Source organism: Hippoglossus hippoglossus, chromosome 3 (assembly GCF_009819705.1).
Source record: "Hippoglossus hippoglossus isolate fHipHip1 chromosome 3, fHipHip1.pri, whole genome shotgun sequence".
Classification (NCBI taxonomy): domain Eukaryota; kingdom Metazoa; phylum Chordata; class Actinopteri; order Pleuronectiformes; family Pleuronectidae; genus Hippoglossus; species Hippoglossus hippoglossus.
In genome coordinates, this window is record NC_047153.1 from 8,125,556 (window position 1) to 8,145,719 (window position 20,164).

General features: G+C 41.2%; 1 protein-coding gene across 7 annotated transcripts in view; it reads right to left on the bottom strand.

Annotated features, from left to right (window-relative positions):
* cdkl5 (cyclin-dependent kinase-like 5) overlaps positions 1-18,822 on the bottom strand; it is a 35,600-nt gene extending 16,778 nt beyond the window's left edge. For 2 of the 7 annotated variants that reach the window (XM_034573852.1, XM_034573842.1), the window contains exons 1-6: positions 18,294-18,822; positions 15,536-15,899; positions 8,421-8,455; positions 1,374-1,419; positions 1,146-1,282; positions 576-696 (exon numbers count right to left, since the gene is read on the bottom strand). In XM_034573852.1, the coding sequence (XP_034429743.1) occupies positions 576-696; positions 1,146-1,282; positions 1,374-1,419; positions 8,421-8,455; positions 15,536-15,572 (376 nt within the window). In that variant the 5' untranslated portion in view covers positions 15,573-15,899; positions 18,294-18,822. The remainder of the gene's footprint in view (positions 1-575; positions 697-1,145; positions 1,283-1,373; positions 1,420-8,420; positions 8,456-15,535; positions 15,900-18,293) is intronic. The other 5 variants (XM_034573861.1, XM_034573816.1, XM_034573869.1 and 2 more) reach the window with 3 other exon arrangements.
* Positions 18,823-20,164: the final 1,342 nt, after the last annotated feature.

The following is a 20,164-nucleotide window of genomic DNA, read 5'->3' on the forward strand; positions in this document are numbered from 1 at the left end:
CCAGTCTCATCATACTCCAGTTATTAGTTAAAATTCTGTTTCTTCTCGTCAGAGAGACGGTTAAAACCACTAAAATGCTGCAAGGTTGTTGGTTTTAGTCTTTTCATGAATTTGTGGAAAATCACTAAAACACGTTTAACTGAGACCTGTATTCTCTCAAATGACCAGCAGAGGGCGACTCTACTCGATAAGAAATTCTCACTCGATTGATAATGTCAGTAAACATTTTCATACATGTTTCAAGTTTTCTTCAATTCAGGATGATGCTCATTTTGTAAATCATGGTCCCATTTAAAGTCAAATAGACGATAAAGCACGGTATGCATTGAGGCGTGGATATTGTGTGACTGACAGCTAGTATCGTCCAATGGATGCAGGTCGCAGGTGTCGGTGGATCTGCACAGTCCTCAAGTTCCTTCCAAATATGGTCACTTCTGGTTTTAAAAAAAACAAGATGGCGCTGGCCATCATGCCAAATGCGAGGCTTCAAAACTGCAGCTCACAAACCATTGGGTGTTTGGGATATATTTTGCAGTATAGGGACATGAAGACAGCAGCAAAGACAAACTTCTCACCTCTGTGTACGATCTCATTCTTGTGACACCAGTTGATGGCTTTGATGAGCTGGTAGATGTAGCTGCGGACTTTGTCGGGCGCTGCACCGTTGGGCAGTTCCTCCAAGAGCTCCAGCATGTTCTGCAAAAGCAAACAGCAATTTCACCTCTGAAGAGCGATACAGGATGTGTGGTGCAGCTTCAGCTACTTGACATGTGGAAAGTGTGCTTTAAAATATGAATCATTTTCAAGTATTTCCTAAATCATCCTCCGAGTGGGGGATTCCTCTCCCTGGTCTTGGTGTTTTAACCCTCAGGGCAGCGAGTGGGGACACCTTTGCTAAAATGATTCGAGTACAGCATGAAAATAAAGCCTGTCATGAAATAAACACTTGGCTGGATACCCTGGCAACACAGTGGGGAATACCATTATTCACCAACAGCATAGTTCATATGTTGCCATGGTGATGCTTTTTTATGTTTAACTGAGCAGCCTCACTGTCCTGAAACTGAGAGTCCATACAGCAGAATAGCAATGTGAGAATGAATGTGTGCACAGTGAAATAAACACGATAGCGTCGTTCAGCTGACCCTCTCCACATATTCAAAGACCAGGTAGAGTTTCCCCCTCCTGCGAAAGGCCTCCTTCAGCTCCACGATGTTGTCCTGCTTCAGAGTCCGAAGCATCTTCAGCTCCCGAAGAGTCGTCTCCTTGACCTCCTCATTTTCTGTAGGGAAATTAAAGAGACAGCGGTGATGCGGCCGTTCGCCTCCTCCTCCTCTCTCTCCTCCTCTCCCTCCTTGTCTCCCTTCACTCACCTTCGCTGTCTTTGAACTTCTTGATGGCCACCAGCTCATTGGTTTCCTGCGGAGATGTGAGGACGTGATTTGGGTTTAAGACAAAAGAAAAAAACGTACAGTGTCGAACAAAGGTATCAGCGACTTTCTAAGACAGACGGAAAGAACATAAAGATCAGAGTAGAAGTAAGACATAAGGAGAATTTGAGGAAACGAAAGGTGGAAATGAGAAATAAGAGAAGAAGTGAGGATATTTAAATTGATTTGCTGCCCACTGTCAACATAAAAAGAGCCAAGGCAGTGCTCTCATTTTAATTATTTTACCACAGGGCGCTTGCACACAGAGAAACAGCACATCCTTGGCGGAGTTAATAAGGATCAGATTACTTGAACAACCTTGCAGAAGCTGACGTGTTTGCAGATTCAGAGATTTACCATATACATTTGTTTCAAAGTCCATGTGCGTGCTACAGATTTAACATAAGTGTGCACTTTGACTGGAAAACAACAGAAGGCTCGGCTCTGTTTCTTGCACAAGATTCAGGAGAAGCTTTGGTTCTGAGAAAGTTGAGATTTTGTCTTTCACAAGGTTTAAACCCAGATCAGGATGGTCATTTTTATATGTGAGAAGCGACAGTGAAATGTGGAATATTGTCAAAATAAAAGCAACTGCAGGGATCGAGTGATGATGGGAATGTTCATCCCATGTCTCAGATACAGAATCTGTTTCACATGCAGCAGCCGGCTCAAAGTCCTGGACTTTGATGTTGTGGATGTTTTTTTTGTTGTTGAAGATGAGTAAAGAATATCTGGGTTAGGGTGAGATTACACTGTGTTTACAGCTTTTTAATGAGCGGAGTAAAAGTTTGTGGGGCTAAAGTCCTTGATAAATGAGGAAGGAGACTCAGGGGTTTGGATGTAAAATGCATCATATTGTTAGAGAAAAGAATCTCACATTCAGATGAGAGTCATTCAGAGGTGTGCACGGCCTCCTTTCATAAAGACTGAGCCTCCTCACTATAAACCTAACATCCTTCATATCGTACAACAACACATTTTTAAAAAATATATATATTTATATTCCTGCTGTTCTTTTCTTGCACCGCTTGCCACAATATGTTTATGTCTTTCGACTAAATTAAAGCTATTTTCATCTTTCTAATTTATTCTTGTAATAATACTACCTTATTATCATAATATTGTGACTTTCTCCTCAATTATGACTTTCCTCTCAAAATCCTACGACTTTATTTTCACTAACAACTTCATTCTCATAATATTACGACATTATTGGCAAAATCACAAATATGGCCCTAATACTATGTCAAAACATACTAAAAGAGTAATGTTATTGTTTCCTGCAAGCTACACATTCTTTTTTTAAATCCTGGAAAATGTGCATACATTTGCTATCATGACATTATTTTCCCTTTGTCTGGACCCAAGACAATGGTCCAGAGGAGATTACGACATACAGGCCAGTCTCTGTCTCATTCCCTCCATTGTCCTGTTGTCTACGGAGGGTCAGAGAACAGAGTCGGCCTCAGTGTCAAGCGGCGGCCAAACGACGAGGAGCTGCTCGTCACAGGCGGCGCTCTCACTCACACACACAAGCCAATTGTTTGCGTGAACGCACTGTTTTTTAATACAACCATGTGTGTTTCGAGATTTTCACAACAGAGTCCATGAAACTAAACAACATGGATTCACAGCTCCAGCAGCGTCCTGACAGAACTGTTTTAGTTTCCAGGCCTTTGTCTGAATAACGAACTGGCACATTTAGTGTTGACCAGTAACACGCATGCTAACATATGGGACAAATCCATCTCTGAGGCTTTGCAACTTGCTGATGATGCTTGTGCTCGTGTGAGGTGTCTCTGACCTCCACTCATTTACCTTTTGAGCCACTGTTAAGTCAGCACAGCTAAAAATAGCATCAGGCTCGTTAATTTTCTGCTGATGTCATGAGGAGGTCCTTGATTGTCACTTTGCACAAAAGAAAAAATCTTTAATGTTTCACTTGCTTCCACAGGAATTAGCCATGAATGCAATAATAAATGCAAATAGCCGATGATGATGCTGGAGTTTGTTAGTCCGTTTGAAGAAAGTGATGCTTTTAGAACAAGTGATTAGAATGGCCAAGGCCCCACAGTCCCCTTCTGAAACCACATTTAAAAGAAACCAACCAACCAGCTAACCTTCCAACCAACCAACCAAGAAAACAACCAACCAACCAGCCAACCAACCAACCAACCAACCAACCAACCAACCAACCAAGAAAACAACCAACCAGCCAACCTTCCAACCAACCAACCAACCAACCAACCAACCAACCAACCAACCAACCTTCGAAATAACCAATACACAAACCAACCAACCAACCAACCAACTAAACAACCAAACAAACAAACACAGATATAGACATAACCTTCTTGCTGGCAGAGGTAATTACACAGATTGTTCCAGAAAGTATTTGGATCAAGTTACTGTTGCTAAATGAGGTTTTGACCCGTTACTCAATACAAGGGTTCAGTTATTTTTCCACCAGCAGTGTGAAAATTTGCAGGGTATTTTCAACAGAGACGCACAATATACGAATTGTGTTATTAGTTTAAGCACATTGTGTTTTGTTTACACTTGTGACTCAGATCACTTCCCTGTGGGGTTCACTTCTTCACTTCTTGCCAATGTATAGCCAACACAGACTAGAGGTAATTAATTAACATGTCAGCACTACAATGCGGCATAGAAATACTGTATATTCACCAGGAAACACTGGCTAGCGTGTAGGTTGTGCTATTGTCACTCCCAAAACACAAATTCAAGATAACACATAAGCCTCCATACACACACCCACATACGCTAATACAACACTTGCATAAAGTGGCAGGACATTGCACAAACGCTGGCACACATTCGCTCGACTAATTAAATCAACCATCAAACACGTAATGTACTGTACTGGAAGATGTACATAATTTATACTGGGACACGTTTAAAAAGCGTTTAGTTTCTTCATAGAAGAAATGAATCGTCTGGCGGGGGTAAAGCCCGGCGCTCCAGCCGCCCTCTGATTTCCTCAGGTCTGCTAGACTTCTAACAGGGTGACCCATTTACCAACATAGATTCATATTCAATACTTCCCTCTCCATCTCGTCCACCCCCCCCCCCCCCCCCCCCACACACACACACACACACACACACACACACACACACGCTGCTTGTCTCCCTCTGCCACCCTGCTCTCCTTTGCCCTGCTTCCAGCTGAGAAAAGTAAAAATAACTGCTCTCTTGCAGAAACCAACTTAGTACAAACAGGAACACTGGGACATACATCAATGTAATAAGAAGTACCGTAAATTACAAATGTCATCTTATTTTTCTCATGTGCTTTGACTTTTAATTTTGTCTATGTCCCATCCACTAACATGGAGGAGGCATGGTTTATGACCTATAGTCCAACCAGCCACCAGGGGGTGGCATCAAGCTGCTTTGGCTTCACTTTAGGGAAGCTGTAAAGTCGTTGTACACAGTCTATGTTATTAGCACTGGGTGGAATGGTAGAAACTATAGATATAAGACCCACATACAGAATCTAAATACTATAGTATAGTATAAATATATATAAATATATTATTCCTGTAGTTTTTTTACTTAAAAAGTTACTAATATTGACAGATTTGTCCAGATAGGAATATATACAGTATAAAGGGCTTAAGATTAAAAAGTATTTGAGTTTTAGTGCCCCAGATATTTTGTGATTTCATCATATTTCATTTAGTTTTTTTCATATTTGAAATGACTGAGTTGTTCTACTTGTTGGTTTCCTCGCTGAGGTTCTTTGCTTTTGTTTTTCAGGGAAGTGGTTGAGCAAGATGACGTCTCTGCTTGAGACAGAATAGACGTCCTAATCAATAACTACAATCCTCTGTCTCGCCCTCCCTCTCTCTCTCTCTCTCTCTCTCTCTCTCTCTCCCCCTCTCTCTCCAAAATAACCTCTATTAGTTATTTATTTCAAACAACAATAATCAAGCCAAGTAATTTCCGAAAAGCCTCATCATAATTTCATGACCTCTCTGTGGAGGCTTAGCCAGCGAGACACAGACGCTCCATGCCACCCACTGACCCTGCGAGCCAGCGAGCTCCGTGTTTCAGCAGATTAGTCATCTGTGCAGGTAGCCGTGGTTAGCTCTGCAAACATGCACACATCAAAAGATTCCGACGCCCCTCTGTCCCAAATACCATTTCTGCCGCATCGCTCTCACAAATGCAGCACTTAACAAAAGACCTGAGTCAGAGCCCAAACACAGAAATGTGTCAACTGATTTCCACATTCACTGTCAGTTGCATTTTGATTTTTTTAACAAATTCGGATGCTGCTGCTCCAGTGAAGCTTCTACCTGCCTCTGTCAGGGCTGCAACTTCCTCTCTAACCTTCACGTTCTGCTTAGCGTGTCATTTTGCTCATGCCTCCAGAATGCAAGCATTTGCATGTTTAGCATTTTCACTCAATGTATATAATTCATGGCGCTTTTGAAATTTTCATGAAGCTTTGAAGGAACTTGGTGTTCAAGGGACACGTTTGGGGGCTGAAATGAAAGAAACATGCACAAGTGGAACATACGGGACAAACACTGAGCACTAGGGGTAAAGAATGACCCTGACAAAAACATTGATTTTGACTTCCTGTAGTTTATTTCCTGCTTAGTCTCTCCAACAACATGGGCAGTAATAAGCTTGATTTGTTTTGGATCTCTGAATATAAATCTCTAAATATTTCGTTTTCACATAAAACTGCAAAGAAAACAAAAACGGTGACACAGATCGACTCTTTTTCTGACACATTGGAATATCGCAGCAGCATTAAACATTTAAAGATGTGTCTCCATCTCTTACTGAACGCTCTCTCTCTCTCCTCCTACAGTAGTTCCCGCTCGCTCTCGTGTGCGGGGTTAGGTGTTTTTCACAAATATATAATTTTCATAGATGTGCTGACAGATGGACTAATGTAAAATTAGACTAAAAACCAAAGCAGAACATGTTGCTTTATTAACACGGATGAACCTTTACTACACAACGTTTTTTATTAATGTAGCTGTTTGATTCAGTTCAGTAAAAGTATTTCCACAGGTGATTAAAAGGTGACCGTTTCATTTTATGGATATGTATGATCTATAAACGAGTGAACCTGTAGAATAAGACTCTGTCATGTGTCATGTCGGCTGCACACAGAGGAAAAGCTAGAGGTTATGATTGTTAAAATGTGGATTAAATATGGAAAATGTAAGATGGGAAATTTCTTATTACAATTTAACCAAAACTACAATATTTTCTGGATTCCTTAATACGCCCACCATACTCCCAGACCTCCTCCCTACAACCAGGGTGTGATGCATTATGAGCAAAAGCAATTACTTCTGCCCTCAAAACAAACTAATGTATGAGGATCATTTCTATGTTTCTATTTTCTATGTTTAAACACCAATTATTGCATCATGATAAATCTTTTCATGTCTTATCTTTATAAAGACGATGCCCAGTATAAGAAGGTCTGATACGAAGATGCTCGATGACAATATATTAGTTGTTATACTGACATCAGATAAATGGATCCTTTTCTTTTTTGTTTCAGCAGGACTAAATGTAGAAATAGCTCTTTTTTTTTATAGCTGCAGTGTCTTCTCACAGTTACATCCCAGGAATAGGCACCTAAAATTACCTTCACTTCAGACAAAGAAGACTTTCAGAACTCTCTGCTCTGGATTAAGTGAATGCACAAGAATACACAGTTCCTGGATTACTACTGTACTATCCAAAATCCTAATATCTCCTACAGTGTGATTATTTTGAATTTGTGTATCTGGGGATAAAATCTCACCGTCATTCATTTGGGATCTTGAGCCAAAATGGCCCCTGATTTCTTACCTGTATTTGATTTTGTCACTATTTCTAATACTATGGTTCTACATTAGTAATGGTAGTAATAAATTTGACTTTTACTTACAATCAAAAACACATCCAGGTACAGATAGTTCCTCGACAGATTATTTTTCACCTCTGGACACAATATTTTGATTAAAATGTTTCCATTAGTTGCTAATAGAATATTCCATTCATATTTCCATTTACATGTTACAGGCCATAGCCCGACTCGCATCATTACATCCACTGAGCCATTAAGTCCAGCACTATTCCACTGGAGTTTAACGTGCAATGTTACCATATACTATTGTGAGTGTTTTCTTTATTTTTTCGGGCCTGTGTCATCAAGCAGTAGGTAAGTCTGTCCTAATTTCTGCATTTTATTAAGCACAGTGTGGATTCATCAATATCATATGTAAACTGTGTCAAACACAATCCTTCACAGAACCTGCCGCTCTCATTGAGATTAAACTCTTCATTAACGTCACTTTAATAAAGGAGGCCTGAATACAGGTGCTAATAATATTTGCAGTAATCTGCACTTAACCCTGTTCCCGTTGCATCAAACCAGGACACCAACCACTGTTGATGGATTTAGACACTGGACCAGGATCCTCAGCAACAGCCACATCCTGTTTAAAGTCAATTAGACGAGTGGTTGAAAAGAAGATCAAAGGATCACGTGACTGAGAGAAGTTACGGAATTGGTCGATTCTTACGAGTTTCCCCATTGGATGTTGCTCTTTCAAAATGAATTGAATAGTTTCTATCAGGTCATTAGACAAGGCAATTTTGTTTATAAATCTGGACTACAGGACAGCTCCCCAAAAGTGAAGCGAAAGCATCTTGGGTGTCTCCATGTTAGTGGATGGGACATGGACCACACTAAAAAGTCAAATACATTTTTCTCAATAATGATTTCTGTCATTTTAGGTAGTTCTCTTAAAACTGATGCAGGTCCGTGTTCATTTAGGATTTTGAAAGCTTTTCACTTCACACAAACCAATACTTGGTTTCTTTTTTTCCTCATAATCTCTCCATGAAAATGCACCGGGACACGGAGACTTCATATTACAATATTGCAAACCAACAATATTTTCATACAAGGGACGTTAAGACTTCCAGAAAGGAGAAATGCTGTCTTACCTTATGTCTGCACTTGAGCACCACTCCATACGCTCCTGCACGAGGACAAATAGAGACAAAGACAGAACATCAATAAATTCAGACTGATGTGAGTTTTAACCTCTTAAATCAAATCACTTCTTGAAAAATAAATACTTTAAGATAATACAAAAAAATTCTATTGTGTAATGTTTATTGCGATTTGCCTTACGAAATCTTCAATTCATTAGGGTTAGAGAAAAAAACAAGTTAATAACTAAAACAACTTTAAATCATTACACTGCAGTCCTCTTTGTTTGTAACATTTTGATTAAAGTGTGCTGACAAACTGATGTATATTTGATCACAGTTAGTGAGAATTATCAACAGTACAATAAGCACTGGGTTCCTCTGTCGTCTCACATTAGAGTGACGCGGAGATGTATGTCAGTGCAACTCACTGGAATCAGCTTCAAATGAAACAGCTGACTGACAGAAATAATGGGCACGTAGTTTAATGTGTGACACACATTTGTGAAATATCTGAGACTCATGTGCAGCGAGAGTTTAATTTGTTATCCTCATTTATTTGATCTCCTGACCTCTGATCCCACAGAGGAGGAGTCGACCAACCTCTCACCCTTATGCAAAACACACTAACACAGATGCACAGGGATATAACAGAAAAAATTCTAGATGTTTTTCTTAATTCGATTATCGCTTATTCCAGGTATGACCTCATTCAGTTTAAGATCATAAGAAAACGCTGTTTACATGGCAGTGTCTTATTCAGATTATAGGCTTAATATCAGAATATTGGTGTCCATGTAAATCTCTGGTGTTCAGTTCTTTTACTTGTGCTTGTACAACTCGCAATTCACCTTAGTCTGCATTTCCACTGCACTAATTCTCCTCAGTCTGGTGTTGTGAGTTTCTCTTTTCAACCCAAATACTGTTTTAATTCACTAATTAATTCCGCTCTGTGTTTTTCGAGCCTGGTCAGATTACACTTCGACACGTCCAGCAGATTAAAAGCCTGTCGGGATGGGGATGGATAACGGCCTTTGAGCTGCTGGAAGTTTATAAAAATGTGAAACACCAATGCAGGATTTTACAGTAACGTAACCACAATTGAGAAAAATGTAAAATGGAGGCAATTGGAAATAATTTGAGAGAAAAATTATTGTTCCTGTTCGAGACACTGGATAGATATATATGATGAAATGAATCAGGAAACAGGGAGACTTGTCTCATAAAGTAGAGAGATACAGGAATAAAGATCTGGCTAAAGTTGTTTAGAGTAGAACACGCAGGAAGCAGGACATGACATATAAATATAAATTCCACTTCTCAGTTTTTGTTAACAGCACATCGAAGGTGGTGGGAGAAGAATCTCCTGACTCCGCTGTAATGTTTGTTCCTGCATTGGTTATTTGTAACGCGTGGACCGAACAGAGAAAACACAAATGCAGAAGTCGCAACACAAATACAAACTGTAAAAACTAAACTACAAAAGCCACATAACGGAAACACAACCACAACAGCAGTGAGCCACAACCGATGCTGATAATGAAACTAGAGTTACTGCGACATGTGAGCAATCGTTGATGAAGAACTGGACAAATCAGTCAATCAATCAATCAATCAAATTTTATTTGTATAGCCCATATTCACAAATCACAATTTGTCTCATAGGGCTTTAACATGGTGTGACATCCTCTGCCCTTAACCCTCAACAAGAGTAAGGAAAAACTACTTAAAAACCCTTTTAACAGGGGAAAAAGAACGTAGAAACCTCAGAGAGAGCCACATGTGAGGGATCCCTCTCCCAGGACGGACAGAAGTGCAATAGATGCCAAGTGTAAAGGAGAACATCAAGATAAAGGTTTTTAGCAGCATTGATTAGGGTAAACATTTTGAAGTATAACTGAAGGTCAGTGAATTGGTGGATTAATGTCATTAATGGTCAAGTGTCTGAGGAGAAATACTATGTATCGAGCAGTCCTGCTGCAATCATAGTCCATGGTCAGCAGCCAGCAAGATCATGATCCACCATCAAGATCGGATGCCACTATACAGTTATTGTCCACTGCCGCCATTAGGATCCATCATCAGCTGCCACCTCGGTCGTGGTCCACTACCAGTATCTGATGCCAACACGATAAAGGATCTGCCTTTGTTGTCACGATCAGCCAGCACGATGCAGAATCCGCCATACTGGATCCACCATTACGATCTCTGATACGTGATCCCCAGATCCTAATCCATGATGTGGCCACAGCCGCGGCCCTGGGTCTGCGGACAATAAGGCAAAGGGACTCCGGGGAAGAAGTCAAGTCAGTAACATGTATTGATGGGATATGAATTACTTTGATGTGATAAAGATTGAGAAGAGGAAGGAGAAGCTGGAAAGAGAAGCTCCGTGTGTCATGTGTCCCCCGACCTTCTAAACCTATAGCAGCCTAACTAAGAGCAGGTCTAGGACAAGCCTGGACCAGCTCTAACTATAAGCTTTATCAAAAAGGAAGGTTTTAAGCCTACTCTTAAACGTACAGATGGTGTCTGCCTCCCGAACTGAAAGTGGGAGATGATTCCACAGGAGAGGAGCTTGATAGCTGAAAGCTCTGGCTCCTACTCTACTTTTAGAGACTTTAGGGACGACAAGTAAGCCTGAATTCTGGGAGCGCAGTGCTCTAGTGGGTTGATAAGGTACTAACAGCTCCTTAAGATATAATGGTGCCATATTGTTGAGGGCCTTGAAGGTGAGGAGGAGAATTTTAAATTCTATTCTAGATTTAACCGGAAGCCAGTGTAGCGAAGCTAATACTGGAGAAATGTGCTCTCTTTTCTTGGTTCTTGTCAGGACACGTGCTGCAGCATTTTGGACAAGCTGCAGAGTCTTTAACGACTTACTGCTGGAGCCTGATAATAAGGAATTACAATAATCCAGTCTGGATGTAACAAAGGCGTGGATTAGTTTTTCTGCATCCTTTTGAGAAAGGACATGTCTGATTTTGGAGATATTACGCAAGTGAAAAAAGGCTGTCCTAGAAATTTGTTTTAAGTGAGAATTAAAGGATAAATCAGGATCGAAGATCACTCCCAAGTTCCTGACTGTTTCATTGGAAGCAAGGGCAATGTCGTCTAGCGCAGCTATATCGTTAGATAATGTATCTCTAAGGTGTTTAGGGCCAAGTATTAGAACCTCTGTTTTATCTGAGTTTAATAAGAGAAAATTGCGGGTCATCCAGGTTTTTATGTCCTTGAGACATGCTTGGAGTTTAGTTATTTGATTACTTTGTTCAGGTTTTATTGACAAGTATAACTGGGTGTCATCCGCATAGCAGTGGAAATTTACCGAGTGTGTCCTGATAATGTTTCCAAGTGGAAGCATATATAATGAGAATAAAATTGGGCCGAGCACAGAGCCTTGTGGAACACCATGGTTAACTTTGGTGCGCACAGATGACTCATCATTAATTTGCACGAATTGGGAGCGGTCTGAAAAATAGGATTTAAACCATTTTAGGGCGGTTCCTTTAATGCTAATTAACTGTTCTAGTCTCTGTAATAAAATATTATGGTCAATTGTGTCAAATGCTGCACTGAGATCTAACAGAACGAGGACAGACACAAACCCCTGATCTGAAGCTATTAGAAGATCATTAGTGACTTTTGCCAAGGCTGTCTCTGTGCTGTGATTGGCTCTAAACCCTGACTGAAAGTCTTCATATATATTATTTTCCTGGAGAAACTCACACAGCTGATTGGCTACAACTTTTTCTAGGATTTTAGACAGGAAGGGGAGATTAGATATCGGACGATAATTGGCTAAAACCTCTGGGTCTAAGGTGGGTTTTTTGAGGAGGGGTTTGATTACAGCTATTTTAAAAGACTGTGGTACATATCCTGATGATAATGACAGATGTATTGTGTTCAGTAATGAACTGTCAATTAGGGGCAGAATTTCTTTAAGTAATTTTGTAGGAATGGGGTCTGAGATACAAGTTGTTGGTTTAGAAGATGAGATTATTTTGGTCAGCTGATCGAGGCTGATCAGAGAGAAGCTGTCTAAATAATTGGTAAGATTCTTGGCCGTTTCTGAGTTTTCTATTCTTGATGGGGTATTAGTGCCAATTGAGGGCAGGAGATGGTTGATTTGATTTCTAATGGTTAGAATTTTATCATTAAAGAAATTCATAAAGATATTGCTATTTAGGGATCGAGGAATACTGGGTTCGGTGGAGGTGTGACTCTCAGTCAGCCTGGCTACAGTGCTGAAGAGAAACCTGGGGTTGTTTTTATTCTCTTCTATTAGTTTTGAATAGTAGGCAGCTCTTGCTTTGTGGAGGGCCTTCTTATATGCTTTAACACTATTCTTCCAGTCTAGGAGATTTTCAACACGGTTGCTGGAGCGCCACTTCCTTTCTAGTTTTCTTGATACTTGTTTTAACTCATGTGTCTTGGAATTATACCACGGAGCTAATTTACTATGTTTTATATGTTTCTTTTTTAGAGGCGCTATTGAGTCTAATGTTAATCGTAATGACCTTACAGAGCTATCGACGAGATGGTCAATCTCAGTGGAGCTAGGGTTTTTAATGAATTTGTTGTTTATATCGACGGATAGTACGGGTTTAAATGTAATCGGAATTATTTCCTTAAATTTAGCTACAGCACTATCAGGTAAACATCTTGAAAATGAGTTCATTATTAGTGGCATATATTCTGATAGTGAAAAATCGAAGGTTATTAAATTATGGTCTGATAGAATTGGATTGCGCGGAAGTACCTTTAGATTTTCAATTTTGACACCGTATGATAATATAAGGTCAAGTGTGTGGTTACAACAATGAGTAGGTTGGTGTACACACTGACTGAAACCAATTGAGTCTAATTGCGAAATAAATGCTACGCTAAGGCTATCTTTATTATTGTCAACATGAATATTAAAGTCACCAACAATAATAATTTTATCGGTCTTTAGGACTAGGTTTGATAAAAACTCAGGGAATTCTGTTAAAAATTCAGTATAAGCCCCAGGGGCACGGTAAACTACAGCAAATATGATTGGCTGTTGGTGTTTCTTGGATTGGCGTGGAAGACTAAGAACAAGACATTCAAATGAGTTGTAGCTTAGTTTAGGTTTAGGATTAATTAATAGACTGGAGTTAAAAATAGCAGCAACTCCACCTCCTCGACCAAATTCTCTGGGAACGTGTGTATTTACATGACTTGGGGGAGTAGATTCATTTAGACTGACATATTCATCAGGATGCAGCCAGGTCTCAGTGAGGGACAATAAATCTATTTTATGATCTGAGACTAGTTCATTAACTAAAATAGCCTTTGATGACAATGATCTTATGTTTAACAGACCACATTTAAAAGTCTTTATTTCCTGAGTTGTTGCAGAGGTTGTGTTAATTTGTATTAGATTTTTGTGTGGAATTCTCCCTCTGTTATTGTTTGATTTAAATAATGTAACGGGACGGTGGACAGACACAATCTCTATGGGTTTGTGGTTGTGTGACTGATCCAGAGGGAGCGCAGAGACGTGTTTAGCACTGCAGCTCTGCGTCCTGGTCCCAACTCTGGGTTGTCATTTAATAGACTGGGTAATATTCCTAGATAAAAGAGATGCTCCATCCCAAGTGGGATGAACGCCGTCTCTCCTAACAAGACCAGGTTTCCTCCAAAAAGTTTGCCAATTATCTACAAAGCCCACACCGTTTACAGGACACCACCTCGACAGCCAGCGGTTAAAAGACAACATGCGGCTAAACATGTCATCACCTGTTGTGTTAGGGAGAGGGCCAGAGAAAACTACTGTGTCCGACATCGTTTTTGCGAAAGCACACACCGACTCCACATTAACTTTAGTGACCTCCGACATACGAAGCCGGGAGTCGTTGCTGCCGACGTGAATTACGATCTTACTGTATTTACGTTTAGTTTTAGCCAGCAGCTTCAGTTTGGATTCGATGTCGCCGGCTCTGGCCCCTGGAATACAATTGACTATGGTCGCTGGTGTCGCTAACCTCACGTTTCTCAGAACCGAGTCACCAATGACCAGAGTTTGCTTCTCAACGGGTGCGTCGCTGAGTGGAGAAAATCTATTTGAACCGTGAGCTGGTGGGTCTTTAATCGTGGGCTTTTTAAGGGTAGCACTATGCCCCCTCCGGACAGTCACCCAGCCGCCCTGGGCTCCCGGCTGCACGGGACAAGTCGAGGGACTGATAGCGGAAGCTAAGCTAAGTGGCTCCGCGGCGGCTAGCGGGGGCTGGCTAACTACAGCTAACGGAGGTTCTAAGCAGCGGAGCCGAGCTTCTAAGTCGCTAAGCCTCGCCTCCATCGCTACCAATACACTACATTTATTACATGTACCACTACTGTTAAAGGAGGCAGAGGAGTAAGTAAACATGAGACACTCGGAGCAAGAGAGAGCAGGGGAGCGAGAGGGAGAGAGAGATGCCATCGCTTCTATATTAGACTACGAGGGTGAGCTCAAACAGAAGAATCCGGTGACACGCTGATGTAAGGACACAGAATCACTAAGCACCAAAGAGTTGGTATGTGTTGATGTTTAACTATAGACTTAGCCGTAGTGATATAGAGAAATATCTGTGTTAGCAGAGGAGCTAGTTCAGAGACAGCGACCACGACCAGCGGCAGGAAAACAGGAAATGACGCGGAAATGACGCTGTTACTGCTGTGTTTGCCCAAAGTGCACTTAAGTGAAACCTCTCTGCAGCCGTACACATGGTGTCACTCAGACATTTATTTATTCACTAGAGAGCTGGCAGGAAAAGTTCCGGAAAATGTCTGCAGCAAATGACTCGGAAAATCTCAGGAAAATGTCGAGACATCACCGCATCTGAGAAAACAGCTTGATAAAACCCTATTTCAGATAAAGGTCTGTTTCTCAATCTTCTCCATCTTATCAGGCTCACATTAACAATCCTTCTGTATTGTTTTTAAAATGTGAAGTGTGCATGTCAGCTGTTTAATGTAAACTGAGCCATGAGCTGCCAAAACAAGCTCACATGAAGAAATACAGTCGATGACATCAGGCTCCTCGGTGGCCCTGATCACCAGGATCAGATTTGTAGGTTAACAAACATGCACTAGGATCTGCTGTGTAAAAAACCACCCACCTTCTCCCACAATGCCAAGGACTTCAAACTTATTCATCACATCACCGAGCGGGGGATTCCTCCAGCGGGTGAAACAAGCTGCTCGGGTTTTAGCGAGGAGACTCCTGCGTTGACCGGCGTCTGATGGAGGGAACTGTAGAGCCCAGGAGAAAAGTAACCTGACCACACCCCATCTTAACTCTTCTTCTTCTTCTTCTTCTTCTTCTTCTTCTTCTTCTTCTTCTTCTCTCTTGCACTTTTTTAAGTCACTTTCTTTTATTTATGGATCTTTCTCCAGTTGTTTTAGTCGTCTTTGAACTCCCTTTATTCCATGACTTGAGATTGTGCGTGACGTACTTCTATCCAAACCTCTTAACGGTCGTACCTGGAAGATGGGAGACAAAACGGAGAAACAAGGTTTTAAAATATGCCGTGAAAGGGTCACTCCAAGCTCCAACTTCCCATCATTCCTTGCACAGGCGGTTTATTCCTGGCACAGATGGCAGCTAACTAGGACATGTACAGTACAGAAAGGCATTTCCTTCAGGACACATATAAATCATGGATGACTTATGCACGACTTCCACACACTCTTTCTATCCCTTCTACTCCAGCAAGCCACGCGTTCAACCAGGAGGATGCTGCGGGAATGACTGGAGTGAATATGTAATGACTGGCAGCAGCAGCATGAAGCCATGCCTGCTTTGGAGCTCCAGGTCAACTGGTCAGAATAATATATGTTAGTCCAGACTAGAAAAGTCTCAACCATTATTGGACACCATGAAATTTCCAACAGGAACAGTCTCACTGCTGATTATTCCTCTAACGACACCATTTTGAGCCATTTTCAGACCTGAAACTCCAGAAGATATCCGGACATTAGGGTTCAAACTGTATTCAGATTTTGCCTTTTCACACATGCAGAACGCAGCGGGAGATTCTCCGCACCAGACGTGATCATAACAACAGGAAAATCTGCTCAGTGTTCAGGAGAGGAGGGGTGTCTCCCAGCCTCTATCACCAAAAGCTCTAGAATCTCATCTTTGCCTTCCTCTACGTCTTGTATATTTCCTCTTTTTTATTCTGAGATAGTTTAACTCTTTTTGTTTTGTTTTTCTTGGTTATTTGGGGTTTTGCATCCGTCGCATCTTAGAAATGTAAACGACACACCCACTCTCTGTGAATTCTCCTGACATAATCCTACTGTACTCTCACATGGGCTCACACAGACGTTCTCCAGAGTTTCTACCCGGGGGGCTGGCAGGAAAAACTCCAATGAATGTCCAAAGCAACTGACTCAGATGTCTGAGTTCTCACATACAGTCCTTCTGGATAAATTCAGGAGAATATCCAGAGTTCAGTGCATGTATGGAAGCAGCTTTATTGAAAGGTCTCAAGAACCTTTGGTTGGATCGGATGTCCATCCATCCAAGTCTGCCAACTTTAGTGATCCCCTGACGTTTTCCACCAGTAAAATATCTCAACAACTCCTGGATGGGTTGGCACAATGTTTAGTGCAAATATTCATGGTTCTCACAGGATGTACCCGACTGATTTTAGTCATCCCCTGACTTCTGATGCTGACTTTTATTGAAATGTCTAAACAACTATCAGATGAACTGCCATGAAATGTGGTACCGACGTTTCCACTGACATACGATTTACAGTATAGAATCATCAGCATCATCATCATCATCAGGACATAATTATGCATATTCTATTTTTTTATACTCAATGATGAAATATTTTGTTTTTTAAGCGTGAAAAGGAGCAATCGTCTCCAAAGCCTTAAATCTCCGTCTGTCACACGTCCAAAAACCGTCCACGATTATTAAAAGGCCTCTTTTGTATTGTGGATGCTGTTGGAGTGGAAACATCAAAGCTCCTCGCAAATCAGTCCAACTTCATTTGTGTAACACTTGATTTATTCAGCGGTGCAAAAAAAACACTTTAATGTTGATTTGGCTCATGTGTCTGAGTGGGCGTTTTCCAATGCAGCGTACACTCCACGCAGCTTTCCAGGGGGAGAGATAAGGTGGATGTTGAGGCCATCCATGACTAGTCATCTAAGGATGTGCTGCTGCAACTGGGGAGTGATTGGATCCACAGTGTATCACAAATAAACTCCCCCCCCCAAAAGCCTGCAAATGGAGAAAAACTGTAGGACGCGAGTAAATGTTCCCTAAAAATGGGTGCAGAACAAGAGGCAGTTTTATTGATACGCTGCAGCTGGTAAATGGAAACAATGTGGAAACAGCTCTGGGAAAGTCCTGAGATCTGTGATAGGAAGGACTGAGATGTTGCAACATGCCCCTACTGGTGTCATGCAGAAAGCCAGTGGGGGGGGGGGGGGATGAGTGAGTTCGGGAGTGTGAATTTAACTGGCAGGAACGTGCGTCCGCGTGCGTGTGGGTATTCGTGCGCGTGTGTGAATGAGGTGAGAGAGCAAGACAGAGAGAGAGAGAGAGAGAGAGAGAGAGAGAGAGAGGGTAGTAATGCTGCGCTTTCTGCACCGAAACTGCGTCTCTCTAATCGCTGCGTTGCGGAGCGCACCAGTAATCCACCGCTTTCCACGCGTTCGCCAGCCTACACAGCAACCAGTGCATCCATTATAACGTAGTCCACGCACCGTGTTCATGACAGTGTTGCACAACAACATCCACGAATAGCGTTTACCCACAAACACACATTTGAACGTGATTTTACGCACGCAAAAAACCCCACTAAGGATGAAAATGAAGCCATCGCAGCTCGTCCATCGTTGAATCATTTTTTTTACCTGCAGATGTGATGTGTCGCCTGTTCGAGGTGATGGAGCTGAATCTGTGAAGCCCCGAGCATCATGCCCGTGAAAATGATGAAGACGAGGAAACATCATGTGGCGTGACAGTGGGAGAGAGGCCTGCGCGTCGTGACACCATCAAATCCCCCATACTCACTTAGTCTGTGGTCGAAGATGAGCTGCAATCCGCAGACACACCGCCGATGACGGGGTGTCCGTGTACCGTCAACAGTTCTTCAGAGGCTCCGTGTTCATACCCTCAGCATCAGCTGCTTATAGCAGCAACATCGTCATTCCTCTGAACGACGCTGCGCGCAGCCAATAGGAGCGCGGACGTCGGCGCGTTCCAGCGGTGGTTTTACATCCACTGCGAGGTGTGATGAAATAAAAACTTTGGCATGGAAATGGATTCCAGCTCCATCGTTGGATGAGTCTCAGACGTGCCTCCTGTTCGTCACCCTCCAACACGCAGACTGCACTCGGTCAGTGCTCCTCTATGATCCCTGATCCATGGTGTGTCCTGATTCAAAGTGCTGCTTCTCTCTCCCTCCCACACCTCCTCTCCATTACTGCACTAATTGGTCAAAATCAGCGTGAATCCACTGGATTCAAGGGAATATTTTCCTCCAGCAGAGGCCATGTGGGGTGTGTGTGACCTCCACACCATCCTCTCTGCACATTGCTCTCACAGCTTTAACATAACATGTAAAACCTGAGAGTAATGATGGAGTTTTTAGATTTATATTAGCTACAGGCTTCATTTTCTTTTCCCAGCCACCAAACTATGTCGAATCCCACTTCTGTATTATCCTCATTGTGATGAGGCAATCAATTATTTGTTAACTTCTAACTGACATAGTTAGCATCATGTGTCCAGCACACACAGTCTTGTTATAGTTGTTGCAACTGTCCCATAAGCTAAGCAGCCTTAACAAACCACACAAATATAGTGAATTAGTTTTTAAAAGTTGCAGCCTTGCACCAAATATTATGTCAAACAGAACTTTGTTGCTCTGCATATTATGGTTTTCTGAAATAAGATCCGATGAGATACAACTTTATTGATCCCACGCTATATAAATTCACGTATTAAAGCACCAGATAGTCAGACTGAGTTAGAGAAGAGAATAAAAAAGGCAATAGAATAAAAATAGGAAAATAAATAAAGATACAGAATAATAGTATTAGAATATATATATAGAAAAAGTAAAAAGAAACTAAAAAACGATATGTATTAATTCACAGTATACAATATAATAAGAATATAAAAAGGTGTGCAGGTGTATAAATGTTTGAAAGTCGCAGTAAGACGCAAACAAGTGTAATAATAGTTTAATATTATATTATATAATTTGTATATGTTATACAGATAATCTTCAAGAGGACACTAATGTGAAAAATCACATTTTCGTTAAAAATAGTGGAAGTAGTGGTAAGAAGCTGCGATGTGGAAAAACAGAACAACATTTATTTTACATTCAACATTCTGCACAAATATAAAGACTCGATAGCATCTGTAACATGTTTAGGTTTTACATATAATCAAATTAAACTAAGTAACTGTTACCAGTATCACTAATTAAATATATCTATAATATTATAATAAAACCACACATGTTTTCAAATTACTATGGTGACTGAGACAAAATAGTGAAATTTAATGTATTTCTGAGATAATGTAACTGTCTCAGATCTGTGTTGTAACTGGGTCCAGGTTCAGCTGCAACATCTGACTTCTTCCATTCAAATGAGTGTTGAATGTCACGTTATATTGAGAGAAGTGCAAAGAGTCATGATCAGATCAGATCAGATCAGACTGGTCCCACAACGAAGAAGTTAGCTTAAGCATGTCACTCCTGAGTGGGCTC